General features: G+C 41.2%; 1 protein-coding gene across 1 annotated transcript; it reads left to right on the plus strand.

Annotated features, from left to right (window-relative positions):
• The first annotated feature begins 24,450 nt into the window (after positions 1-24,450).
• ADRA2A (adrenoceptor alpha 2A) lies at positions 24,451-25,856 on the plus strand. The gene has a single exon (XM_044662572.1). It carries the CDS (start codon positions 24,451-24,453, stop codon positions 25,765-25,767), a length of 1,317 nt encoding a protein of 438 aa, XP_044518507.1. The 3' UTR covers positions 25,768-25,856.
• Positions 25,857-27,856: the final 2,000 nt, after the last annotated feature.

The raw sequence follows: 27,856 nt of genomic DNA on the forward strand, positions 1-27,856 counted from the left end.
GTCTCTTTAAGCTCTAGATATATGATCCTATTATAGCATCTGTAACCATTGTGGTTGATTTTTGTTGGGCTGGAGAGTAGGCAGGCAGAACTGCCAATTACTTTTTACTCTATCTTTTGTGGTCTAGATGACTTCTTAGGGGCATAGCTTTCTCTCTAGACATTCCCTTGGTCCACTCTTCTCTAAGGACATGGTTTCTTTTCAAACTAGACTTATGTAACAGCAGATGCTTGCCTGCCTCCGTTGCCTACCCAGTTAGCCTCCTGCCCTGTTGCTAATTTCTTTGTCCAGTATTTTAGGCTAAGCTTGAATTTGGCTTGGTTTAGCAGATTCAAGGTTTTGTGGGTTTTTTCTTCATAAAATAGACACTCATGAACTAGAAAATCTAATTAAAACTATTTTAATGATTAAAGTTGAAAGACACAATATAAGAAAAAAAGTTTGTAAAACAGAACTCCCTTTCCACAGCAGGAACTGAAGGAAGCTCCCAGCAGGCAGTTTGGGCTTAAGTATACATTTCTGACAACCTTCCTCCGGCAAATGTTTTTATAAATCCCACCACCAGGCTTGCAGAATACCAGATAGGCTCTAACCAAAAGGCAGAGGAGATGGCAGGCTGTGGCCATAATAGCCGTAATAGCCCCAGAAGTCCACCCATGTTCCCACGACTCATTTTTTTGGTGAAAAAAGAAACCCAAACATTTTTTCAGGGAACTTTCGCCACTAAAGGAATTTCAAAACATCCCTGAAAACCGGGGAAGGGAGCATAAGGTAAAAAATGACAACAATGTAAATAATTAGTTCATGCTAATTGAAAATTATGTCAGAAGTTCATAAAAAATTGGCAACGGAATAATTGTGACAGCCAGGATGAACACACACTTCACCAAATGATGCTATTCCCAATACTGTGACCAACCCCCATCACAATCTGAATTATAATATCTAATTTTGCCCACAACCTCTCTGGGGTCCAAACAGACTCCAGGATTCACCTTGTACCATCACCCCGTATCTGATCCAGACCTACTTGCCAAAACAACTGAGGGATCATGATCCCAGACTAAGCCAAACCCACAGCCGCTTCTCAAGAATAATGATAATCCTATTATCTGCTCCATCCTTCCAAGCTCTCACAGACCAGCCCTGCAGTTTATTGCTCAGCCTCATGGGAAGACGCCTCCGATTCCCCATCCCTCAAGACACCCGCCCTCATAGCTTTAATAGCGGCCAAAGTCCACGTGCGTCTACCTTTCTCTGAGAGGTGGAATGGCCAGGAAAGCAAACAAATGTTTTTCCAAGAGGCCGTCCTCAGACGCAAACGCAGCGGGGAGAGCCTTCCCGGTGACACTGGCGGGGTGGAGGGGGGGGGGGGGGAAGGTGGGGAGGAAGCTGGGCCTCTGGAAATGCCACTCCCACTCCGTGTTCATGAAAGGTATGAATGCCTCAAGGGCCCAGCCAGTGAGATCTCTGATGAACCATTTCTATTTGAAAATGGAAGCCTCGGGCCTCACCCCTATTTTTAAAGGATCCATCTTCCTACTCGACTCACGATGGGCAGTTCTGGAAGAAAGGCAATCACGTAGCCCTCTGTCTTCATTTTAGCAGCCATTCTAGGCCAAATGATAGGAAAACAATTGTTTCTTCAATATAGTACGATAAATGGCTATTTCTGGGAGTTTACAGCTGCAGAAGCCTCATAAACCTGGCCACCTCTGAGACCTACTGTGATGGGCGAATGATGAATTGACTGAGAAAACAAAGATTGGAGCGTCCAAGCATATCCATTTATTAAGCAATACATACCAATGGCAAAACAGATCAGGATGAGTTGCCTTCCTCAGCTTTGGCACTGGACCCCAAACTGGGGGAAGACAGACTTTTATACATTCAAAATAAGATGAATTAATTAAAAGAAAATTTTAATTTCTTATTAATAATAAGATGAATTAATTAAAAGAAGGGGGGAAGACAGACTTTTATACATTCAAAATAAGCTGAATTAATTAAAAGAAAATTTTAATTTCTTATTAATAATAAGATGAGTTAATTAAAAGAAAACAATTAGGATACAAATTCAATCCTCTGATTTCTAGTTGGAGGAAAGATGAGGGGCTTTCCAAGCTGGGAGGAGAGAATGAGCAGAAAAAGAGGCGTCCCACTCCCTCAAGTGTCTGTACCACCAAAGGAATACGGAAACAATAATTGATTGATCAGCATGCGGCCATTTTTCAGATGACACGAGTGACTTGAGGTGTAGAATTGTGAGAAAACGTGCATCGATCTTAGAATCAGGCTGAGTTTCTGGTCGGCATATCCTAAACCCTTAGTTAAGGGTCGCTAAAGAGCAGGTAGAGGCAGTCTAGCTTCGACCATGCAGGTCTGGATCATCTGAATTCAACCATTCAATTAACTCATTAAGGATTTCTCCCGATTTCCATAATTGAATAAAATTTTCTCACGAGATAGAAGTTGGACTAAACCCATAAATGAATGGGAAGGGAACTGAGCTAGTTCTGGAATTGAGTCACAAGATGGAATCAGTGTGGTTTGCTCAATTCCCACAATTATCTACTTGCTGTCCTAATCTCTTCCATTTCTTAAACTTCTGCCTTTTGATTCATGGGGGAGTGAGTAGTCATTGCCCCCCTTGGATCACTTCTCTGTGAGTCACATCTATAAAGAAGATCATCAGAATTACCTGTTACAGTTACAGATCAAACCACTTAGAGGGCTCATAATGAACTAAATTTGAGAAATACATTTACATGTCACCAAGTTAACTAAGACAATTTAAACATAAACATCATGAAAAAAGGTCAAAGTAATACAATAATGACTAAGTAACCTCAAGTTTCCTTGTTTCCTGGTACCCCATTCCCAATATCTATTTAATCAACACATTTTGAGTGCCAGGTGTCTCATGTAGTTGTCTGGTCCTTGGATGTCTTTGACATTCTGGAATAGGTTTCATCCTCAGGACAACCCTGAAGGGGGACTCTGTTTCTCTGGTTCTGAATTACTTACAGAGATTAGATAATTCTGCTAGTAACAAGACAATACAATTCAGTACAATCTCTTAAATTTGGTTTTCCAAACTCAAATTTGCAGAGAATTTCGGTTTTTTAAATACCACTTGTTTCTATCTTTACTTAAATTCTGTGTGTGTGGTATAAGAACCTTAAAAAAATTGTGAAGGTTTAATTTGCAAAATTCTTTTGTCTTTTAAAATTATCAAACATTTAAAAAATGGGAAAATGATTTTACTTACTTTATACTGATCAACACAATCTTATAAGTTATATCCTTAATTATGAGAATTTATTACTAAAACATAAAGCCTGAATTTCCATACTAGATGTATTTTGAAGCCTGTCATATGAATATGTATACAGTTCTTAGAGAAAACAATCAAATCTTGTTGCTTTCTCTAAATTTGCTACTCCGTCTAGTTAGAAAACTTTCACATTACATCTTTGTCATTACTTTTGGAAGATATCATTCCTATAGTATAATTTGACTACAGATTCAGAGTAAAATTGTAAGATTTTTCACACTTGCATCCTATTATAGTAACTCAGAAATGTTCCAGTTTCAATCCATTAATTTCTAGATTTAGAAATGTACTTTAAAAACTTTTATTTTGGGCAAGTAGGTGGTTTTGTGGATACAGCAGCAGACCTTGAGACAGGAGGTTCTGGGTTCAAATATGACCTCAGACGCTTCCTAGCTATGTGACCCTGGGTAAGTCACTTAACCCCAATTGTGTAGCCCTTATTGCTCTTCTGCCTTGGAACTGATAGTATCAGTTCTGAGACAGAAGTTAAAGGTTTAAAAAACAAACATATAGGAAAACTTCTGCTACTCACCTGCCCAAATTATAGAAATTAGCTATAAAGGTAAAGTGGGACATAATTATAACAATGGCAAGATTCATTCCCTCAAGCACACAGACCAACCCGACATGTACCATAACAAGGGACCAAATCTCTGAATTCTGTGTGATTCCAAGCATGCATTGTAGTTAACAGCCAGTCATGTAGTCACAGAGTGTCAAAAACTAGATTTAGGATTAACCAGGTGGGAAAATTTCCTGTTTGGAAAGAAAATAGCATCATGAGGAAAATGATTCAAGAGGATCCTACCATAGACCATGCCAAGGTCATTCCCTCAAATTTTCCCCTGACCAGATATCTACCTGTAACACTTCTCAGGCCATTTTCTTCAGTTGGTTCCATGACAATTCAGACAACCATTCCTGTAATCAAAACTCAAAATGATAGCAAAGTATAGTCTCAAGAGTTTTTTTTTTTGCCTCAAATAGCAAAATTCCACTTAGCATAGCTTAAGGTTTGAATATTATTAATTTCCTCTTGTTCCCTTAAAAGTTGTATTTCATTTATCCTTTACATATAAATTAAAACTAACCACTTCTGAGATTCCATACTAAAGGCAAATAAATACCTGATAGTTGACTCATACTGATATATTGAAATTACATTTTTAAACCATCCCCGTACATTTTCATAATTTAAAAACTCACTCTTATAGCAAACAATATTATCTATTTTAAAACAAAATATACCCCACTAAATAGTGATCAGTTTTCAAATATTTATCTTTGCCACATTCTTTTAAATGTGATAATCTAACAGCATCCAAATTTTAAAAAAAAGTATTTCTGATATAGTGGTTTCTCATTTCACAAAATAAGAGAATTCATAAATACAGTAACAACACATACAATGTCATGTATTTAAAATATGAAACAAAATATGTTGCCCATCTGATGACAAAAATTTAGCTAAATGCATTTCCATATTATCCTATGTGCAAATAATTAATCTTATTACCTTTGGTATTTTATTCTAATCACAATTAAAACCAGGGATGCAATTACATTCAATTAAAGATATAATAATAGCAATAGTCAACATTTATGCAGTGTTTGCCATATGCCAATCACTATGGTAAGTGCTTCCTAATCATTATATAATTTTCATTCTCACTATAATCCCAGATGTGGGTACCACGGTTATTTTCCTTTTTACAGATCAGAAAACTGACAAACAGAGATAAAGTAACTTGTTTAAGGTCCTACAACTAACAAATTTATGAGGTGAATATAACTCAGGTTTCCCTACATTTTTGTTAGTCTATGGGGGAGCAAGTGCCAATAATTTATTCTGACTTACATCTAGAATTTTCTAGATTCTCCCCATCCTATATATTGTGATATTGTCATCAGATGGGCAACGTATTTTCTTTCTTATTTTAAATACATAACATTGTATGTGTTATTACTGTATTTATAAATTCTCTTCTTTTGTGAAATGAAAGACCACTGTATCAGAAGTATAATGATTGCTTGTGTGTGTGTGTGTGTGTGTGTGTGTGTGTGTGTGTGAGAGAGAGAGAGAGAGAGAGAGAGAGAGAGAGAGAGAGAGAGAAAGAGAGAGGGAGAAAGAGAGAGAAAGAGAGAAAGAGAGAAATGTAGAGAGTGAGAGAGAAAGAGAGAGAGAGAGAAATATCTCTAGCTAACCAGGGTTCCCTTTCTTCCACAAAAACTTTTCCCTAATTAAAAATAATTTAGCCAGAAAGCAATTACAAAAATCAGAATAAAAAAAAGCAACCAAAGAGAAAGTTTTAGCTCAAAGCAAACCAAATAATTGTGGGATTTTACACAAAAAGCTATTAAAACAGTGCATGTATTTTGACTTAGCTATGTAACTGCTATATTTATATCCCTTTGAAGAGATCAAAGAAAGAAGAAAAGGTTAGGACCCTTTACAAAAATGTATAACAGCTTTGTGTATATATGTGCATATTGGCAAAAAAGAAAAAATGGAATCTAAGGGGATGCCCATCAATTGGAGAATGGTTGAACAAATTATGGTGTGTGAATATAATGGAATAAATATGCAAATTTTGTAAATAATATAAATAATTTCAAAGCCATAGAAAGATTTGCAGGAACTAAGAGCGAAGTGAGCAGAACCAGAAGAATAATTTAGAGTATAGCCTTCAATATTATAAGAAAGGATAATTTTGAAGAGCTGTATAAACTGACAAGGAAGGAAATGAGCATAATCAAATGAACAATTTATATAATCATGAAGTTTTAAAAAGAAACTTTTTTTTAAGTTTGAAAGAACTCCATACAATTCAATGACCATCCAATATTCCAGAAGATGGATGATAAAGTGTTCTATCCACCTCCTGACATTAGAGGTAATGGACTTAGGGCACAAAATGAGACATTTTTTGGCATAGCCAACAATTTTTCTTGACTAGACATATTTGTTGCAATGATATTTATATTTTTCTTTTTTATTTTTTAAATGAGGTGAGGTGGTGGCAGGAAGAAAAGATAGATGTCTGTACATTAAAAAAAAACAAACTTGAATTTCCAAAAAAGAAAAATATTTAGACTGTGCCTGAATTCGATTTAGTTCAGCAGTTCAAGTTTTTTTTTATTCAACAGTCATTAGGAAACCATAAAATCCAATTAAAACTACTTTAATAATTAAAATTATACTATGGGAATAAAAAGAAAATAAAACATAACTTTTCTGCAGCCAAGAACCAAGGGAAGTTTGGGTAGTTTGAGCTCAAGGAACCATCTCTGACCACCTTGTCCAGTTTCCAGGACCAGTGCTTTTCTAATTCAAGCCACCAGGCTGGGGAGGCAATTAGGGGGACTTCAGCAAAGGGAAAGGGCAAACTATGCCCACAACAGCTGCAATAAATAGTCCCAGGAGCCTGAAAGAACTCCCTGAGAAATCTTTGTGACAGTATCATCTCTGCCGTATGAAACTGCAAATGAATCAATAATTCTCTTCTTTAAAGCTGAGCCCCAGCCAGAAGTCTCACTTTGGTAGATGCAGCAAATTTAAATCTATCTCCACTCCTTGCCATTAGCAATCCCTTTTCTCCTTCAATTCCCCAACTCCCATCAAAGGCTACATTCAAGCAGTAGCTCATGTAGGTCAGTTATGCAGTTATGCAATAACTTTATCACATTTGCTGATAAATTGTGGCACTAATAGGTAGCTCTCCAATCCTTTGAATCTAAAGTAGAGCAAGACCAATGGGATCCTTTTTTTCTTTTTTCTTTTGAGTTGACACGCAGGAGCTTCTAAGACCAAAACTGATTCTATGGTCAAGAACCACAAAGACTCATAGGAGAAATTGCAATTGCAATTGAGAGACATAAGAGAAAATTTTATTGGTCCTCTAAACACTATGCAAGCCTTTATTTCTTATCTCCTGGAAAAATGTAGACCCATTAATCATTGGGAAGACATCCTAGACTCTATTACCTGACTCATTAACTCTTTGCCTGATTTCTCAACTCCTCACAAGCCCAGTAGCCCTTCCACATCATCACTATTACAACTCTCCAGCTTTGATACGCCTATTGGCATTAAGGAATTTCCTGCTAAATCTAAAGAATCCTATGACCTGTGTTCCAACCTATTTCTCCAATATTCTTCTCCTCTACTTCTGGGTTTGGCAAAAAGGTCTTCTACCTCTGCCTCAGGGTTGGCAACAAGATGTTTTATTTTTTTCTAGGAACTATAAGCAAAAAAATATTTATAGCAGCTCTTTTTGTGGTGGCAAAGTATCACAAATTGAGGAAGTGAGCATCATTTGAGGACTGGCTGAACATGATGTGGCATATGATTATAATATAATACTATTATTTTTTAAACCCTTCCCTTCTATCTTAGAATCAATATTGTGTATTGGTTCCAAGGCAGAAGAATGGTAAGGGCTAGGCAGTGGGGATTAAGTGACCTGCCCAGGGTCACAAAACTGGGAAGTGTCTGAGACCAGATTTAAACCTAGGACCTCTGGTCTCTAGGCTCTCAATCCACTGAACCACCCAGCTACCCCTCAGAATACTATTATTGTGTTGTAAGAAATGATGAAGAGAGTAGTTTCAGAAAAACTGAGGAAGACATATGTACGGATGCAAATGGAAAGGAACAGAACTAGGAGAAGATTATACACAAAAAGAGCAACATGGAAAAAGTATTAATTGTGATGGCTACTTTGATTAATTCAATGATCTATGACAATTCCAAAAGACTCGTGATGAAAAAATGCTATCCATTATTCAGAAAGAAAACTGATGAGCTCTGAGTATAGATTGAAGCATATTTTTCTTTCTTTTCCTTTTTTTGGGGGGGAACCACATGTTTAATATGGAATGTATTTTGCATTACTTCACATGTGTAATGCCTTTTTGGGGTTATGGTTGGAAGGAGAAGAAAATTTGGAATTCAAAATTTAAAAATTAATACTAAAGTTTTTTTTAATTTGAAAAAATTTACTTTTTTTTCTCTTTCCTTGTCATGAATCAAACTCTTAATCCTGTGATCACTACCTCTAGAACTTTCCTTCCCTCTCCAAGAACTTTCTTTTATACCAAGGAGCTTTAGGTTTTTTTAGGCCTTTATAGTTTGACCCAAAGTTTAAGATCATGTTGTGGTTGTTCAGTTGTTTTAGTCAGTCTTCCTGACCCCATTTGGGATTTTCTTGGCAAAGATGCTGGAGTGGCTTGCCATTTTGTTTTCTCCCACTCATTTTACAGATGAAGAACTTGGGGCAAATAGGTTGCTCAGTCATACAACCAGTAAGTGTCTGAGGCCAAAATTAAACTCAAGTCTTCATAATTCCATGCTTAGTGCTCCATTCACTGTACCACCTGGTTGCCTAGGAGGACTTAGCAAAATCTCAGGGAAAGTTAGACGCATAAATTGCTCCAACCCACCTTGGACTGAGATGAACTAATTAATAAAGTTTATAATGGCAGAGCAAATCATTCAATGCTCCTTTGAGTCTATAGGTATGATTTAGCTGTCAATAAAGAGTACTTTGATAAGAGAGAAGAATTAGAAAAGGCTTGTGCTCATTATCTGTTGGACTCAGAAACTACAAACAGATGCATTTTTCACTTAAAATAAGGGCAGACTCTCTGGAAATCACTTAGAAAAACTAAATGTCTTTTTTAAAAAATATTTTCCCATTATTACATGTTTCATGTTCTTTCCCTCTCCCCCAACCCCCCCTAACCCTCCTTAGCCGACACACAATTCCACTGGGTTTTACATGTATCGTCGATTAAGACCCAATTCCATATTATTGATAGTTAGACTAGAGTTATCGTTTAGTGTCTACCTCCCCAATAATGTCCCCAACAGCCCATGTGTTCAAGCAGTTTAAACCAGTCCTTTGAATGTCATTCTAGAGAAACAAGCAGTTGCATTCTTTGTGCCAACCAACCATAATGGGTTAGGAAGTCAGAGGGAAAGAGGAAGAAGAGGCTAAAATGAGGATGACGAATAGGTTTATGAGATTTGAGTAGGATGATGAGCGGGAAGCCCAGTGTTTGAGGGAATGTCAACTTGTTTGCAACTCATCTTTTGCTACTCACCTAGACACATGGCCTCCTTAGAGAGGAGGAACTTGCCTTATGGGGGGGGAGGGGTAGACTACCTAGTGGAGAGAGCAAGGGATCAACAGGTTCCTCTGAGTGTGTGTGTGTGTGTGTGTGTGTGTGTGTGTGTGTGTGTGTGTGTGTTTCGGGAGAGTGCAGACAGGGAGCAAATGAGATAAAATGCAATCTGAATGGAACCAAGTGGTCAGAGATACAGTATCTTCTTTTTTAAATTTCTTTTTACTTTTATTTGTAAATCCTTGCCTTCCATCTTAGAATCATTGATTCCAAGGCAGAAGAGTGTTAAGGGCTAGGCAATGAGAGTTAAGTGACTTGCCCAAGGTCACAAAACTCAGAAGTGTCTGAGGCCAGATTTGAACCCAATAGTTCTCTAAACATGGCTTTCAATCCACTGAACTACCTAGATGCCCCCAACATAATATCTTCTTGAAAGAGTCTAGTTTCCAGAAGAATGAGAGGTTGCAAAGAATATGAGATTCAAATCTAGATATTGAAGAAGGCACAATGAAATGAAAGCAGAGGAAGATATGAATTGTGGAGGGCCAGAGGTGATTTTGGATAGAAGCAGCAGGGGGAAAAGATTTTTTTTTACTTCAGCAGGTAGTGATTTGAATCACAGAAATAAGGGGGAGTAGTTCATTTCTTAGTTACAGGAAGGCTAAGAATAAGATTACATAATCCCAGCTACCTCCAGGATCCTCTGATGGGAACAACATCAGTGTTGGCAGAGATGAGGGGATGAAGAATGACAATAGCACCAGATTCCACAGCTTCCATGGCTTGTCTCCAAATACTGGGGAGTTGGGGATGGAGGATGGAGGTGGCAGGTACTTTTGATCAGGTGTCTGGGTCACCAGAAAATATCTAGTAATTAAATCCTCTACAATGGAATGAATTCATGCTCAACAACAGCTGCTTAGCCTCCTTCCAAGATATCAGGAGAAACAAGCACTTGGCTCTTTATCTCAGAGTCCCCAGAAGCTCAGTCCCTATGGTTCTTCTTTCTTCCTAAGGAGTAGGAACTCTGGTATCTGTGAGCCCTCTTTGGCACTGATCCTCTAGAGTCTCTATTTCCTTGGTATCTGGATAGCTAATGGCTCTGAAACCTTGGGAGTGACAGAGAATAACTCTAGTGATTGGATCCTTGGGATCCAGCTAGAAATCAACCTCTGTACAATCTCAACTTTATCTCAAGATTGGAGGGAGGGTATACTCTCCACGTTGGTCAAGCCCTTGGGTTTTGATATCAAAATCCCTAGAAGTTCAGGTCTTGTAATGCCTCTGCTTCTTTGTGATTTAGAATCTATAATGTATGGGAATGCCCAATTGTCTCAGCACCAAGTTGATAACAAAACAGAAATCAGATAAGGTGTACATATAAGAATATATACTAGAAAAACTTATACAGAATGAAAAATCTCTCTCCCTGGAAGTAAAGTAACTCAGTTCAAGAGAGAGAGAGAGAGAGAGAGAGAGAGAGAGAGAGAGAGAGAGAGAGAGAGAGAGAGAGAATTCTTGATCTCAACCAAAGAGAAATATATTGAAATGTGTAGTGTACCAAGCTGGTGATAGAGACATGATGGAGTTTTCTTCATGTAAGCTTCTTTCCAGAGCTTTTTCCCCTCCTTTCAGCAATCTGAAGTGGGATTGGCATTATGTATCTTCTTTCTCAAGCTAGAACCCAGAAGTATTCAAAGGGACTGAAAAGATTGAATTTTTCTTCTCTCCCACTTACACCAACACTGTTCCTCATGATCTCCATTAATAAGGAGAGAATCCCATAGCAATGGGCTTTGGAACTCAGGGTACACCTTCACATATCATTGAGATATTTTAACGATATGCATAAAGAAATTGCTTTCATTCATCTCTAAAATAAACAGAGAAGCCTTTTCTTAGTTGACTGGTGTCTCTAAAACCCTGGAAACCTATAGTTCTACAACCACTGTGAAATTTAGGTGATGTTTGGCTCAGCACAAGAACTTTTGAGTTTCCTTTATCAGAGACATCATCCTGTTACCTCTCTGCTTCCCTCAGCTTTCTGTTTAAGCTTTGGTGATGCCAAACAGAGACATTAATGAGAGTCCCTTAGGAGTGGTTTTAATCTGATGATCAGCTGGATCTCCATCAGAATGAACAAAATCCCCAAGTTCTTTGCAGATGAAAAGCATCACAGTCTAGTACAGGCAGAGCTCAGCTACCCAGGAGTCAGCCACCAAAGACAGAGCTTAGAATAGTGGTTACTGTCAGTATTTATTCCTTCCCTTTTTGGAGCAAGTTGTGTCCCTTCCTTTTCAGTGCCTCACTCCACTTATCATCCTCTGCTTTGTTTGTGGAAGCCAAAGAATACTGGAAGAAACAGGTTGCTACTCATCCAGTCCAAAGAACATTCCTCATCTGTGAGCAGGCTGTGTCCCTTTGTCTTGTACTACTTCTCTTCATCTGGAATTTGGATTTAATAACCTCTCCATCTTTTCTATAAAACAGGGATTTAATGAACAAGAAATGAAGTTGCTTACTTTGACCCCTTAGATGTCATATGTCTTTGCATGGCCCTTGGAGTCTAGTTTGTGCCTACTTCAGGAGAGAATAGTGAAGCATCAGTGTTTTTTTTTTCTTTTTAAAATCTATCTAGATGCTTCTGGAGGAAGTACAACAAGTCTTTCATTCAAAAATCTATCCCAGGACATAAGGAAAGAGATAGTAATGCCTCCATTCCTCTTGGAAGCCTTAATCATCTTCTCTCTACCTTTCTTCTTACTTTCTCCATTGTTCTTCTTCCCTTCTTTCATTTTTTAATCAGTCCTCCCTTCTCTTCCTCTAAAGTATGAAGGAGCTGAAAAGGAAGGAGAATAGAATATATAGAATATAGAATCATAGAGTTCCAGAACTGTCACTTTAGACACAAGATAATTTATTTCCTTCATCTTATCAATGGGGAAACTGAAGCTCATAGAGGTCTAGTTAATGACAGTAATTCTATGTTTTTTTTTTTTTGCCTAATCCTTAAGTCCAATCAAATTCTTAATCCTTCTTGCCTTTTAGAGGGAGGTAGGCAAAGCGTAATGTCATAATTTGGAATTGAAAAAGACCTGAAAGTCATCTAGTTCATGCACTATTTTATTGATTAAGAAACTGAAGTATATATTTACTTGCTTAGGTATACATGGATAGTAAGTGGAAGAGTTAAGATCCAAATCCAACGATTGACTCCAAATCCATCTCTCTTTACATCATGGAATGATCCTATGATTGGACTTTCTAATTCTGTTGAACAACTGGATAAGCTGAATTGTTAAGAGGCAAAAAGATTCATTTCTTGCCAGTGGTTGGTAAAAGGTTGAGCATCCTTGTTAAAAGTGGAAATGATATTAGTTTGTCAAGATTTGTTCTTGGTAAAACTATGTTGACACCTCATAAACCACTTGAAACATCCATTTAAAATTTTTGGTAGGGATTGAATTCATAATCAAAAACCTGTATTTTCTGGAATTCGTTCTTTCCCCGCTTTTGAAAATCTAAACAACATTTTTGAGTCTCTAATCTGGTGCCTTTCTAATTCATCATGATTTTCAGCAATAGCATATCTACAGTGCCTTTAAGATCACATCTGAATATTAATCGAGTATTTGTAAATTTAATTCATTAGGGTCTGAAGGCTTAACATTATTTAAAGTTACTGGATGTTCTCTTCATTCATTTATTCAACAACTAATTATTAAATATCCATTATTTGCCAGACACTTTGCTAAGGATTGGATGTACAAAGGCAAAAATGAAGGAGTTTATATTATAGGGGAGGGAGAAGATAAAATGAACCCAGATAAATAATTACAAAATATATACAAAGTAAGCACAAAGCAATTTGGGGTGGGGGGAGAGAAGGGCTATCTACTGGAGAATTCAGGATAGATTTTTATTTGATTTTGTAGAAAGTGACATGTGAGCTGAGCCTTGAAGAAAATTCAGATTCTAAGAAGCAGAGGTGAAGAGGGAATATATTCCAGATATGGAGGCATTTATTTTCACCTCATATAGCATTTATTCTACTTTTTTTTAACTTGAGTGCCATTCTTCTAGAGAATCTTTGAACCACAGAATGTCAGTTAGTAGAGAAAACCTTAGAGATTATCTATGCTAACCCTTTCATTTTATAGGTGGCAGAAGCAAAATTGGAGTTGAATTGTTTTCCTTTTTTTTTGGCATGTAGTGCTCACCAGAGGCCACCTTTGCTGCTGTCTTCCTTCCTTTTTAGGATTTATATAGTATAGAAACTTTGGATTTGTTTCTGCTTCATATTTGATCATTGAATATATCCCTTTATATCTTGCATAATGCTATTGCTGAAGGGCCATTGGTGGAACTTTCATCTCATTAGAGGGAAATGAGTGTCTATATAACATAATGATCCCCCTCACCTTTGTATAAGTTTACCCCTTGTCCAGTATGTCCAAGCATATTCACAAGTATGTTACAGACCTAAAGCTGAGGAGGGAAAAAAGAAAACCTTTATGCTCTCTACCCACTTGTTTCCCTACAATGAGATGAAAGTTCCACAATGGTCTTTCAACAACTGCATTATAGATATACGAGACAAGGAGTAATCTTTCTTTCTGACCATCTATATCCCTAAATGTTATATTACACACCCTCTCTCTCTCTCACCCACACACGTGTGTGTATGTATGTATGTATAATTGGGAAATATTTAGCAAAGTAATAACAATAACTATAATAGTAATAAAATAATAAAATTCTACTTTCTACATGAACCTTTCCAAATCCCCTTTCATTCTAGTGCTTCCTCTCTGTTGATTATTTTTAATTTATCTGGTGTATAGCTTATTTGTAGTTATTTGCATAGGCTCTCTCCTTGGGGATTTCGTGGAGACTTAAAGGAAACCATAGAACAACAAAGAAGGCCAAAATCATTGATCAAATAGTATATGGCAGGGAGTAAGGTGTAAAAAGATGGGAAAGAAGAGATAAAAGACAAGGTAGTGGGGTTGGGAGGATCAAAGAGGGTTTTTTCAGAATAGGGAGATATGAGCATGTTTATAGGTAATGAGGAATAAAGCAGGAATTAGGGAGAGATTGAACATATTTGATAGAATGGGGATGAGGGAGGGGGAAATCTGTTAGAGAAGATGAGATGGAATGGGATTGCTTGAGCCAGAAGAGGGATTACACAAGGCTGAAGGAGGACATAGTGGCAAAAGGCATAGAAGTGATATGAGATGAGGGAGAGAAGAGGGAGCTCATGACAAATAGCCTCATTTTGTTATGTAAAATATGAGACAAGGAGATTCTCATCTGAGAGGCTGAGGGGAGATGGAGCCACAGGCAGTTTGAAGAGGGATAAAAAGGTTTGGAGAGGGGGATAGTGAGTTGTTAAGGCATTGATAGAAGGACTGCCTCCCAGCTCAGAGATTTGAGGTTATATTGCATCAATTTGTAGTGGATCTTGTCGGAGCAGCTGTGTGATCCACCTTTATTCAGCAGCACATATGTAAGAGTGAAGACAATGAATATTAGGAGTGACTCCATAGGTGAGGTTTGGCAAGTTGTAAATGGCAAAATGATAAGGGGTTTAGAGAAGGAGGGAAGTGTAGAGTTAAATTGGTTCACCAAGGACTTAAGATGGGAAAAAGAGGAAAGAGTGGCTAGGGCAAGAGAAATGGACTGGGAGAGGAATGAGGGATTAAGAAACTGGAGTTCATAGAGCAAAAAAAATCACAACATAACAAAAAAAATAGAAGAGAAACTGATTGGGTACTCTCCATAGTTTATGACAAGTGAGAGTTTTTGGAGGTGGTCCAGTGGATAGGTCCAAGGCCTGGACTTGGAGTCAGGAAGACCTGAATTCAGACACTAGCCTTATGACCCTGAGCAAATCAGCTAGCAGATATTTACCTAATTCATTGGAGAACAAAATGACAATATAACAAACCACTCCAGTTCTTTGCCAAGAAGACCCCATATGGAGTCATATGACATAATAAACAGTAACAACTGGTTTTTACTGAAATAAGGGATAGAGTTAATTATAAAATGCAAAATGGATGATTTTGAATGCATAAAATTGAAAAACTTTTACATAAATAAAACCAAATACACTTATGATAAAGGAAGCTGTTGATTGGGAAATAAATTTTTGACTAAGCTATCTCTGTTAAAGATTTAAGATCTAAGACATATAGGAAACCAATAGATATATTTAAAACCAAGAGCCATTTCCCAATGGACAAAGGAGATGAATAAGCAGCTCTCAAAAAAAGGAATTGCAAACTATTAACAACCATATAAAAGACTGCCCCAAATCATTAATGATGAGAGAAGTGCAAATCCAAACAATGCAGAGGTTTTGTAGCATACCAAGTAAATTGGCAAAGATGACAAAACATAGAAATTGTCAGTGTTAGGCTGCTGAAAGACAGGTTTGCTAACACGCTTTTGGGGAGAAACTTTTAATTGGTCCAACCATTTTAGAAATTAGGAAGCAATTAGAAATTATGTCAGGAATAACAAAAAATATTCATATTCTTTCAGAGCTCTCATTATTAGATATATGCTTCAAAGAGGTTAAAGATGGGGTCAAAATGTCCCATGGACACCCAAATATCCACAATTCTTCTTGTAGAAGATGGCCACTGATTAGGGAACAATTAAACAAATTGTTGTATAGGAACATAATGTAAAATTATTCTGCCATCAGAAGACAAATATGAAGAATTCAGAGAAGCATGGGAAGACATATGAACTGATATGAAGTAAGGTAAGCAGATCAAGAAAAAACAATATAAAAATTACTTGGACAACATAAATGGAGAGAACAATAATTCTGGCTAAGTTGAATGCTATGTAATTATAATGACCAATGGTGGCTCCAAAGAAAAGATGAAAAATTCCTTCTTCCTTCCCTTCTTCCCTCCCTCCCTCATTCCCTCCCTTCTTTCCTTCCTTTCTTCCTTCTTTTCTTCCTGCCAGATGTATGATGCTGTGGGTATATTGCTTATGCCAGACAGTCTAGGTCAGTGATGGTGAACTTTTTAGAGATGGAGTGCCAGGCCCTGCTCTCCCCCAGACCTTGCGCTGTGCCTCTCCCCAATCTACCAACCACACAGGGAAGAGAAGAAGCTATCCCACTGGGCTGTTGGATGGAGGGGTGGGTGAAGTGAGGGATGTCCTCAGTGAGTGTAGCTCTGCCACCTATAAGCTTCCCACCTTACCTCCTGTGCACTCCCATTGGGTGGCTGGGCAAAAGAGTGGGAATGTAAAAGAATGTTGTTAGGATCAGTGGAGAGGGGGGAGGGAGCAGTTCCACCCAAGACCCTTTGCCCTTTTAGTAATTAACTGTGGTGGGGGCAGGGTGGCCAAGGGCCCACAGAGAAAGCTCTGCGTGCCATCTTTGGCACCTGTACCATAGGTTCACCATCACTGATCTAGGTTGATTAGTTGGCCGATTTTACAAAACTGCTTCCCCACTCCTCCTACCCCCTTTTTAAAAAAAATTACTTGGGGTGGGGGAGGAGGGAGGCATGTTAAAAAAAATAGCACAAAGCCAAAGATGAAAGTTTTTTTTGTTTTGTTTTTGTTTTGTTTATTGTTTTTTAAGCAAGAAGGGGTATAGCAGTGATTGTTAGAAATAAAGGAGAAAAAGGGGAGAAAAATGTCTTTGTGAGTTTAGCAACATTTTATCTGCAAGTCAAGAACTGAATAAATATGAAACACTATGATGGGAGGATGATAAATTTGGCAACCCTTATTATAGTCTCCAAGAGTTAATGCAGGCACTATGACTTGTACCAGTCTTCAATAACAATACAAAACAGTTTTAAAAAGAAGAGGACAAGTCTGGGAGCAGTGGTTTCCCATCTTTCTTTTCCCACTGTTTCCCCCCCACCTCCTTCCTCACCCTTTGTAGAGTCAGACATGCAGGGAAATGACAGATTCTTCTAGCTTGGTGAAATTTTGAATTCCAGCTGTGACCATGGCAGGAGCCATTGTAAGAATATACTGTTCCACATGTTCATATTTGGGTGTATGGTTTTCTTGCTCTTGGGATCAAACTCCTTTTTTACAAGAGGCTGCTCAGAAGGCTGGGAGCTAAGAAAGCAATGGGTTTCTGTGCTTTGTTCAGACTGCTAAGCTCTTGAAAAACAAATGAGCAATAAACTGGAGTTGTTCTCCTCCTCCATACAACACAAATTAAACCATTCTTGTAATAAGAGGGCGAAGCCCAAGGTACAGTTTGGTGTTGCCTCATATATAGCAAGAGGTAATTATTGAACAAACAGATTATTTCATTTGTATAGATTTCTTTTAGCCCTAAATTAGGTAGCTAATTGTTGCAAACAGAACAGACTCCTCCCTCCCAAGAGCCCTCCACCCCAACTGGAGCTGGAGAGCATTCCTTGTCCCTCGGAATTGTCCTGGATCATTGTATTGTGGATAATAGCTAAGTCTACCACAGTTCATCATCCCATAGAATTGCTGCTTCAATAAATATTTTTAAAGCATTTTCTATGTGCCAGGCACTGAGATAAGTACTGGGGATATAAATATGAAAAAGAAAATTCCACCCTCAAGGAACTTAGAATCTAATGGAGTAAGAGAACACATAAAAGAAAGCTGAAAAGGGGGAGTACAGTGGAGAGAAGCCAAAGAAGTCTAAAATGAGAAATGAAGAGAAGTCTCCAGATCCACCACTCTCTCCATGATTGATCTATCCAATATCATATATGTAATAAAAATCAGGAGTGGAATTGGAAACCAGAACAGATGCTTTCTCCATGGCGGCATGCTGCCTCTCAGGCAGTCATTCTGAAGCTCCAAAAGGAGTTTTCCTCCTCTGTTTTCCTCCTTGGAGGGAGTATTCTAATACAATTCCCTAATGCGTTTAAGGTAAATATCAAGCTGCCCTTGGAAATGGAAGGGAGCCACAGAATTGACAGGCGCTGGTTAACAGCAAACATTCATCTTTGGGCCCAAGAAGCTGACCTAGGTCTTTTAGGGAATGCCTCCCTATTCAGCACAGCCAGCTCTGATTCAGAATCGGGGCATAGGAAGACGGTTCTCTCATGAAAACTTTCCAGAGGGCACCCAAGGTGGCTCGCTGAGAGTCCTCAGACTGCTCCATTCTGTCCTCTGTACCAAGCTGGTCGGGGTCTTGGCCCTAGAGGTAAAGATGGGAGGAAGAAGGGCATTCATTCTGCAGTTGCTAGTCCTTTGAATGCTTGCTCCTTTCTTTCCTGCAGACAGAAGGGCTCTAAATAGGTGAGTTAATGAGAAGCCAGCTGACTGTTTGAGAAGCAGGGCTATTGAAGGCTATGCATCAGCTAGCAGTAACAATTTTAGGAAAAAGCAAACATGTGTAGCCTGACTGTCTTGGATCTGAAATGACAGAAGGGAGAGGGCTGGATGCAAATTTGGAATGTGTATTTTATCAATCCAAGCCTTGGGTAGGGATAAGAGAAGGGCGGTGGAGGGAGCAATGACCTTACACTTCCCAGGCCTTATTCTCTAGACTCTGATAAGGTGGGGAATTTAAATATGCCTCTGGCTTTGATTTTTCTCTCAGCAATTCATGCTTGTGATTGGTGCCCTTGGTGACTCTCCTAGTTCTGTGTGGATAAGCAGCATTGTGATTTCCAGTTCAGCCAAGAGAAAGACACTGGCCTCTTGCATGTGATCAGCCTTCCAAGTGAATTAAAGCTTTATCATGCAGTGGCTGGATGAGTAGAAAAGCTTGGTATCACTCAGAAAATGATGGAGGGAGGGAGAATCTGAGCTTTGTTGTCAATTCTCTGTGGGTGCTCCCGAGGAGGGTGTTGAAACAATTCACGGGAGACAAACAGAGCAGGGAAAGTGGTACGTGATGATGAAAGTCAGAACCATAACTAGAATGGGTCAATAGGGATTTTGTCCTAGAGCAATGAATTTAGAGGATGCCATATTTGGATGGTACCAAAATTAGACTAACAGCACGTGTAGTACTTCAGCATTGTAGAAACTAAAGTGCTTAGCACCTGGTTAGTAAGAATAATTAGTTAAAATAGAAAGCTACCAGACGGCTCTTGATGTGAGCTCTAATTCTGCCCCTGTGGGTCTCAGTTGTTCACTGACCTCCTAGCAGCAGCCTTATGTTGCTGTTTCAAGGTTTCTGCTTTCCCCAAGGAGAAGGGTCCCTCCTGTTTTCTACCATTTGACCCAGTCATGATCTGTGGAAGAAACCTGCCCACAAAAATTCCAAGTTACGATGTTAGTGGAAATGCTGTGTCTTATTAGTTTCTAGATAAATAGTGCCTAAGAAACTTCATGGCAAGGACTATGAGTCAAATAAGATCATGTATATGAAAACACTTTGAAAAATAACCCAGTGTTAGTGGAGCAGCTAGAGAGCAGAGTGGCTAGAGAGCTGGGGCTGGAGAGAGACCTGGGCTCAAATCTGGCCTCAGATATTTCCTAGCTAACTGACCCTAGGCAAGTCACTTAACTCCATTTGCCCAGCCCTTACCACTCTTCTGCCTTGGGACTGATACTCAGTGTCAGTTTTAAGACAGAAGGTAAGAGGTAAAAAAAAAATGCTAGACAAATATATGGTTATTATTAAGAAATAATTGAGGGCAGAGAAAGGGAGCTCCTGAATTCTGTTGTAATCAGCCAGTCAGTAAGCATTTATTAAGTGGCTACTGTGTGAAAGGCACTGGGGATATAAAAAAAGACAAAAACAACCCCTGCCCTCAAGGAGCTCAGAAGTGAATGGGGGAAGCAATAAGCAAACAAATATGTCCGTTCCAGCTGTAAACAGAATAAATAAGAAATAATTAAAGGGAGGAGAGCACTAGAATCAGTAGTAGTTAGGAAAGGCTTCCCCCCAAAAGAAAGAGCTTTAGGTGGGACTTGAAGGAAGCCAGGGAAACCAAATGGTAGAGATGAGGAAGGAGACCATCCCAGGCATGAAGAACAGTTAAAGAAAATGCCCAGAGTTGAGACCGGGGTGTCTTATTCATGGAACTGCAAGGAAGTCAATGGCACTGGATGGAAGAATATGTGGTAATGTGTAAAGATATAAAGTGACTGGAAAGAGAAGTGTATTGGGGTAGGTTATGAAGGGCTTTGAACACCAAAGGGTTTTATATTTGCTCCTGGAGGCAATAGGGAAACACTAGAGTTTATTGAGTAGGATTCATGACATAGTTGGGGATCTGCACTTTAAGAAAATCATTGACGACTGAAGGGAGAAGGGATTGGAGTGGGGAGGCATTAGGCAGACAAACCCACAAGCAGGCTATTGCAAAAGTCCAACCATAAGGTGATGAAAGTCTACACCAGAATCAGGCTAGTGTCAGAGAGAAGTGGGGAATATCATAGAGATATTTTATTTTTATTTTTATTTTTTTGGAGAGATGTTTTTTGCAAGGGTGAAATTGCCAGGTCTTGACAACAGATTGACTTTAGAGAGTGAGAAAATAGTGAAGAGGTAAAGATGACACTTGGGGGTGAGCCTGGAAGACTATGAGGATGGCTGGTACCCTAGACTGTATTGGGGAAGTAGAAGAGGATTAAGGGAAAAAACCCTTACATTTCCTAAGAAGTAATATCCAGAGTTATTTGAATCAACCTCTAATCTTCAGACAGAATTCTCTTCAAATCGTGCTAGACAGATGATTTAAATTTATCATCTAGTATTTCAGATTAGAAGATTTTAGAAGCTGCCTTTAGTTTAAGAGTCTCTCAAAATAAGACCTATTTTTCTGTATTTCTCACAATTTCTTCCTGCTGGCACTTCATATCCTCTGATGCCTTAAACTGAGACTTAGTCTGTTCATCCGAACAATGTAGATATCACAATGTAATAAGGAACTTTGGAAACTGCTAATATGACATTTCTGATGACATTTAACTCTCATGGAAAAAAAATCCTTTTTTCCTATTCAATAATTTCCCATCATGAAATGTAGACTAGAAGTCCGTTAGGACAGGGACTATTTCATGTTCCCAGCTACTAGCCAGCACAGTGATAGGTACATCATAGGTGCAAAATAATTGATTATTGACTGTTAATACCTTGTCTCTGAGCCTGGCACATAGTCGATGCTCACTAAATGTTTGGTGATTGATTGATTGCTCAAGGTCAAGTCATCATGCTGGAAATACCCCTCTCCCCCTTGCTCTTCAGAATTCAAGGCTATTTCCATTGCATCACAGTCTCTCTCTTGAACCCTAGGCTTAATTGACCATACAGCTTAATTTCCTTTGGCTTTTATTGTATTTATTTATGCATAAATTATCCTACTATTGGGGGCAAAAAAAGGACAAAAAAAGGACAAATAAAAAATGGGGGGAAAAGACAATGGTTTATATTTTAGGAACTTTGGGTGTTTTAAAAATATTGTGCTTCAATGTTATTTGAAACCGGAAATCCCCTTTCTTTTAGGCAGAATCGTCCTTTTTGAAGGTAGAGGCCATCCTAAAGAGAAACCCTGAGATTATCCATGCAGGGGTTCTCAAGTTGCTTCGGAATCCTATACAAAAAAGTTGCTCGACAGTGCTCTTTAGTAATGACAGCGATCCGCCAGCAGGTGTCAGTGCGTCCTCGCTCTGGAGGTGAAAGCGCAGTCTGAATTTCCTGGGGACTCAGAGACCCCTTCCTAGCCCACCTAACTTGACTCTAATCCCCTCCCCCCAGTCCCCCCTCCCTCCTCGGGATGGGTGGATCCAGCCAAGTTTTCGCAGCTGCTAATCAGCACTCTCCTCGGCAGCTTCCACTCCCTTTCGTCCCTCTCCTGGCAGGTTTGGCAGAGCAGAGGCGGTGGTCTCGGACCTCCAGACCTCGCTCAGTATCCAACACTTAATTGTCTGGTCGAGCTTAGGTGGAGATGGCCAGAAGGTACTTGTCCCTGTTTAGAGCGAACAAGGGCACAAGAAAAAGATAAAGCTGTGCTGCAACTGCCCAGCTAGGTCAGCAAGGCTTCTTCGCCTGCCCTCTTATCCTCCCTTGGGGCTGCACCGGGATAAGGGCCCCCACTTCTCACTAGGTAGACTAGCGTTTCCTTCTCCTTTGACCTCTGGGGATCCCAGGCGAGTGAACAGCCCGGACGCCCCGGATCTAGCTGACCACTTCTGGTTTTTCCCAGTGCTGCTGGGAGGAACTACAGACCTGGAGAGGACTTGGTACCGGCCTCGACTCCTAGTAATCCACAGAGAAATTCGTCATACTCATCCCGGACCCAAGTCCTCTCAACGCCTTGGCCACCTGTGTGTACTCACTGGTCCACCAGAAGACCCAGCCCTAATTCTCGTCTCTCTTCACTTTCTCGTCTCTGCTTACCGCGAACAGCTTTGTGAAAGTCTGGTCCCCAGCAGGGCGCAGCGGGTGAGGTGATCCCAAGGGTGTTGGCGAGTCTTGGCGGTTAGGAACTGGTGTTGGTAAGGTAGGGTAAAATAGGTGTGTGTGTGTGTGTGTGTGTGTGTGTGTGTGTGTGTGTGTGTGTGTGTGAGAGAGAGAGAGAGAGAGAGAGAGAGAGAGAGAGAGAGAGAGAGAGAGAGAGAGAGAGACGCGGAGATAGAGACAGACAGAGACAGAGACAGGCTGAGAGAGAGACGGACATACAGACATACAGACACAGACACAGAGAGAAAGAGAGACAGACTCAGAGAGAGAGAAGGAGGAAGAGGATAGGAGGGAGAAGGGAAAGGAGAGAGAGAAAGAAGAGAGATAAGAGCTATAGAGAAGGGAGGGAGCAGGGCGGGGAGGGGGCGGAGGAGGGTCGGGTTCCCACGTGGGGACTGACGCTGGCTGCTCAGCAACGCCGGCTTGATCCTGGACTATAAAACCAGTACACTGTGAGGGAGACAACAGCAGCTACTCTGGTTCCCGTTCCCTTGGAGAAGCCAAGAGGCGCGCCACGGTTTTGGCTCTTCCGACATCCAGCCTGGATCACTCCTCCCCGTTTCAGGTCCGGTTGCCCCACTCCCAACTAAGCCCAGCCGGTGCCCAACTTGAGACTTGAACTAGGGTGCTGTCCAACCAACCCTGGTTCCAGGACTTAAGCCACGCCGGGGCGCAGAAGAAGGTCCGGGCCACAGCTAACAAAGGATAGTTATTCTGTACTCGACTGTCTGAGAAAGGGAACTACTTCTTACTCCCGGTGTCCCATGCTCAATCTCCACGGCCACTGGGGTATCTTCAAGGTCCACCTGTACAATCCACAGAGGCGCGCAAGTTTGGAGATCTCGAAGCAGAGATCTGAAGAAAAAGAAGTCAACTGGGGCCTTCCCTGTATCTTTGTCCTGTGAAGGAGGAGAGAAATCCAACTGCCTAAAGGATTTTAGAAAACAGAATCAGTTCTCTCTCCTCCCTCAACTCCCAATAATCCTGGCAACACCGGAGCCCCCAGGCCCTTTTTGGAGACCTGAGTGGGGGGCGGGGTTCCTATTGAGCAGCCTTCACCACGGTAAGACAGACTTGCTTTCCGCTCCAGCTCTGAAGTAAAGAGCCATACATTTGTTGTCACTCTCCCAAGTAAAAAGGGCACAGATTCTCCTCTTTTTCTCCCCTCATCTCTTTCCTCTTGGGGAATCAGGATTTCTCCCCCTACTTGGTCCTGCCGTTTGGAAATAAAACTTGGATTTACTGAGTAGGGAGTGAGGAAAAAAAAAGAGAGAGAAGCCACCAGGAGAACGAGCTCGCTGTGAGGTTGGGGTTGTTGTGATCTCTACGGTAGCTGCTGCGGGCTAAAAAGAGGACTGAGGCCATGGGCTGTTAGTTGTATGCATAGCACTTCTCCAAATTCCCTCCTCTCTTGCCCCACTCACTGCCTTTTTGGATCTCCTCTCTCAAAGAGCAGCGCCCCATGTGAGCCACCAAGAGCTTTCTTGGGGTGGGGGTGGGGGTAGGGGTAGGGGAAGAGAACTGACATCCCGGAGGAGAAAGGAGGACAGAGTTGGGACTGAGTGGAGGGGAGAAGGAGCTTGTTTTCATGTTACACCAGGAGCACCCGCTGGCGGAGGGGAGTTTCGCCCCTATGGGGTCCCTTCAGCCGGACTCCGGCAATGGGAGCTTAAACGGAACTGAGCCCGGTGGGGGTTCCCGGGAGACCCCTTATTCACTGCAGGTGACCCTGACCCTGGTCAGCTTGGCTGGGCTACTCATGCTGCTAACTGTGTTCGGCAACGTGCTGGTCATCATCGCAGTGTTCACCAGTCGAGCCCTTAAGGCGCCTCAGAATCTCTTCTTGGTGTCTTTGGCCTCGGCTGACATCCTCGTGGCCACTCTGGTCATCCCCTTCTCACTGGCCAACGAGGTGATGGGTTACTGGTACTTCGGCAAGGTGTGGTGTGAAATCTACCTGGCGCTGGACGTACTCTTCTGCACGTCTAGCATTGTACACCTGTGCGCCATCAGCCTGGACCGCTACTGGTCCATCACTCAAGCAATCGAGTACAACCTGAAGCGGACGCCCCGACGCATCAAGGCCATCATCTTCACCGTGTGGGTCATCTCGGCTGTCATCTCCTTCCCACCGCTCATCTCCATTGAAAAGAAGGGAGGTGACAAGCAGGTGGAGCCCCTGTGCGATATCAATGACCAAAAGTGGTATATCATCTCCTCCTCCATAGGTTCCTTCTTTGCCCCTTGCCTCATCATGATCCTAGTGTACGTACGCATCTATCAGATTGCCAAGCGTCGCACCCGGGTGCCGCCCAGTCGGCGCAGCGACGGCAGCGAGGGTGCTGAGCGCCGACCCAACGGGCTTGCAGACCCAGGGCGTGGGGAGGGCCAACCGCTCCCTGCCAAGCTCAATGGAACAGGAGATCCAGCCCCAGCCGAGCGGGAGGTGAATGGGCTGGATTTGGAGGAAAGTTCCTCCTCAGAGCACCCAGAGCAGACACCGGGCCCTCCTGGTCCCCGGAAAGGGGAGCGGGGCCTCAGGGGAAAAAGCAAAACAAAAATGAGCCAAGTGAAGCCGGGTGACAGCCTGCCCCGGAGAGGCGGCGAGGAAGAGCGCGGCGCGAAAGCGTCTCGCTGGCGGGGGCGCCAGAATCGCGAGAAACGCTTCACCTTTGTGCTAGCCGTGGTGATTGGGGTCTTTGTGGTCTGCTGGTTTCCCTTCTTCTTCACCTACACGCTCACTGCAGTCTGCTGCTCCGTCCCCCCCACCCTCTTCAAGTTCTTCTTCTGGTTTGGTTACTGCAACAGCTCGCTCAACCCCGTCATCTACACCATCTTCAACCACGACTTCCGTCGGGCCTTCAAGAAAATCCTCTGCCGGGTGGACAGGAAGCGCATCGTGTGAAGTGAAGCTGCTACTCCAAACGCCTCGGTCCCCTTCTCTCCTCACTAACTCCCTGCAGTGCCCCTCGCCCGTCAGCCTTGGCTTCTTGCTGTCTCTTCCCACCCCAGCGATCACTGGCGAGCTGGGAGCCATTCTGCTTTGAGGGACAAAGCCCTGTCTCAGTCCTTGGAATAGAGACCGGGCAGAGGGAGAACACTCCGGCCCCGGGCAGAACGACAGAGACAGATGCGTGAAAGATGACATTATGGGGACGGTCCTTGCACAGGCCTTGCTCTGGGTAGAGAGAATCACCGCTAATAACCCAGATGTACAGGGCACTGTGGCCAATAAGACTCCCATTTGCTTCCGAAACTTCCGAAGGAGATGTTGGGCAAGCCCAGCCTGCCTTCCCAGGGGTGGCGAGTGCCAGCATTCACCCGCCCAGTTGGGAAAACCTCCTCCTTTCCTCCAGTTCATTTCAGGCCCTCGCGAGGGGTCTTCAGCTGACCTTCGGCTGCATGCTACTCCATAGGCAGTATTGTTTCCAAAAGGTATTTCCCCTTAACCCTAGTCCCGGGCACCAGAAGCTAGGCTTAAATTCCACTTTCTGCTTGGGAAAAGAGAAAGTTGGAGTTCTCACAAAGCGTTAATTCACTGTGCAGTCACAGCCCGGCTTTTTGCCAAGGTTAATTGCCCTTTCCCCTTCTGACTGTAAATCTGCACTCTTTAAAAAATAGTAAACATGGGGTTACCTGTGTCGTGTTGTAACTGATTGGTGTTGATATTAGTGTTTGAATTCCTGCCACTGGAATCACCTGTGAGAAGGAAGTATTGTCTCTCTGGGAGAGCAAAACCCTTGGGCAGGGTAAGGTGGTTGTTACCGGTTTTTTGCCGCTCCCCCCCCCCCCCTTTAAAGATCCTCTGGTGTCCTTTTCACCAGCAACTGGTGATTATTCCTTTGGATCTGGATGTGGCTTGATATTTCCTGACAGGGAAGCATTTCTGTACATTTTCCCTGTGCCTAACAGCATAATTGCCTTTTCCTGTGTAAATATTACAGTAATAAATCAAGGCAGAGTTAAAGGAACGCCTGACTTACCTTGAGCAGCCTCCCTATGACATTATTATTTCATTCCCAGAATTGCAGCCTCAAATTTTCACTTTAAAACAAGACTCATCACCCCATTCTTTTCACCACAAAAGCAACTGCCTGAAGAATAAACGTTTATACACAGCATATATATGTAAACCTTCACCAGTGGACACTGACTAATGGGGAGAAGGCAGTGCTTTAACTCCTGCCTTGGAAGACATTGGGCTAGAAATCCTGTGGGCAAAGCAACCCTGTTATAACCTGTCCTAGGTAACAGTTGGACCTGCCTGCCAAATTGTATAAGTACAGACAAGGGAGTTTCTCAGCATCACAAGTGCTGTTTGTCCTTTTTCTGCTTTCCTCCTGTAGACCACATTGTGGATAAACTCAGAAGGTGGGGTGTGAAGGTCTGAAACAAATGTTTACATCAGCATTTCTACACAAGTTGTTTTTTTTTTTTTTTCAATACTGAGTCTTCAAGGACTGCTACCATATTTCACCTAATGGGGAAAACAAAGTCATCAGATGTTGCTAATAATGAATTTTTTTAAGAAATAAAAGTTTACAGATCAAATGTGAAATAAATGAATTAAATGTCCCTGCCTCTTTTCATTTTTAACCAATGCTTGAAAATTCTTAGTGTAGCTACTAGGATCCAACCTGTTAAATAAAATATTCCCTAAAGGATTTGGAGAATGTGTGTTTGTGTGTTTGTGCGTGTGTGTATGTGTGTGTGTATAAGGTTAACTGTATTTTCATGAATTTCAACAATGTAACCTCTCACATCCTACTTGAATGATTCCAGGTTTATATAAAATGAATTTTTTCTTTTAAGGCTCTACACAGAATTTCCCTAAAGTCTCATAATTTAGAGCTACTTAAATAATCCCCTCCTTAATTACAGATGAGGAAACTAAGGCTAAAAATTCATAGAGTAATAGTTTTAGTGTTAGGAAGACCATAGGATCATGTTTATAGTTGGGAGAAGCCATAGAGCCTTCAACTTCCTCATTTTAA

The sequence above is a fragment of the Gracilinanus agilis genome, chromosome 2 (assembly GCF_016433145.1).
Source record: "Gracilinanus agilis isolate LMUSP501 chromosome 2, AgileGrace, whole genome shotgun sequence".
In the NCBI taxonomy this organism is placed as follows: Eukaryota; Metazoa; Chordata; class Mammalia; order Didelphimorphia; family Didelphidae; genus Gracilinanus; species Gracilinanus agilis.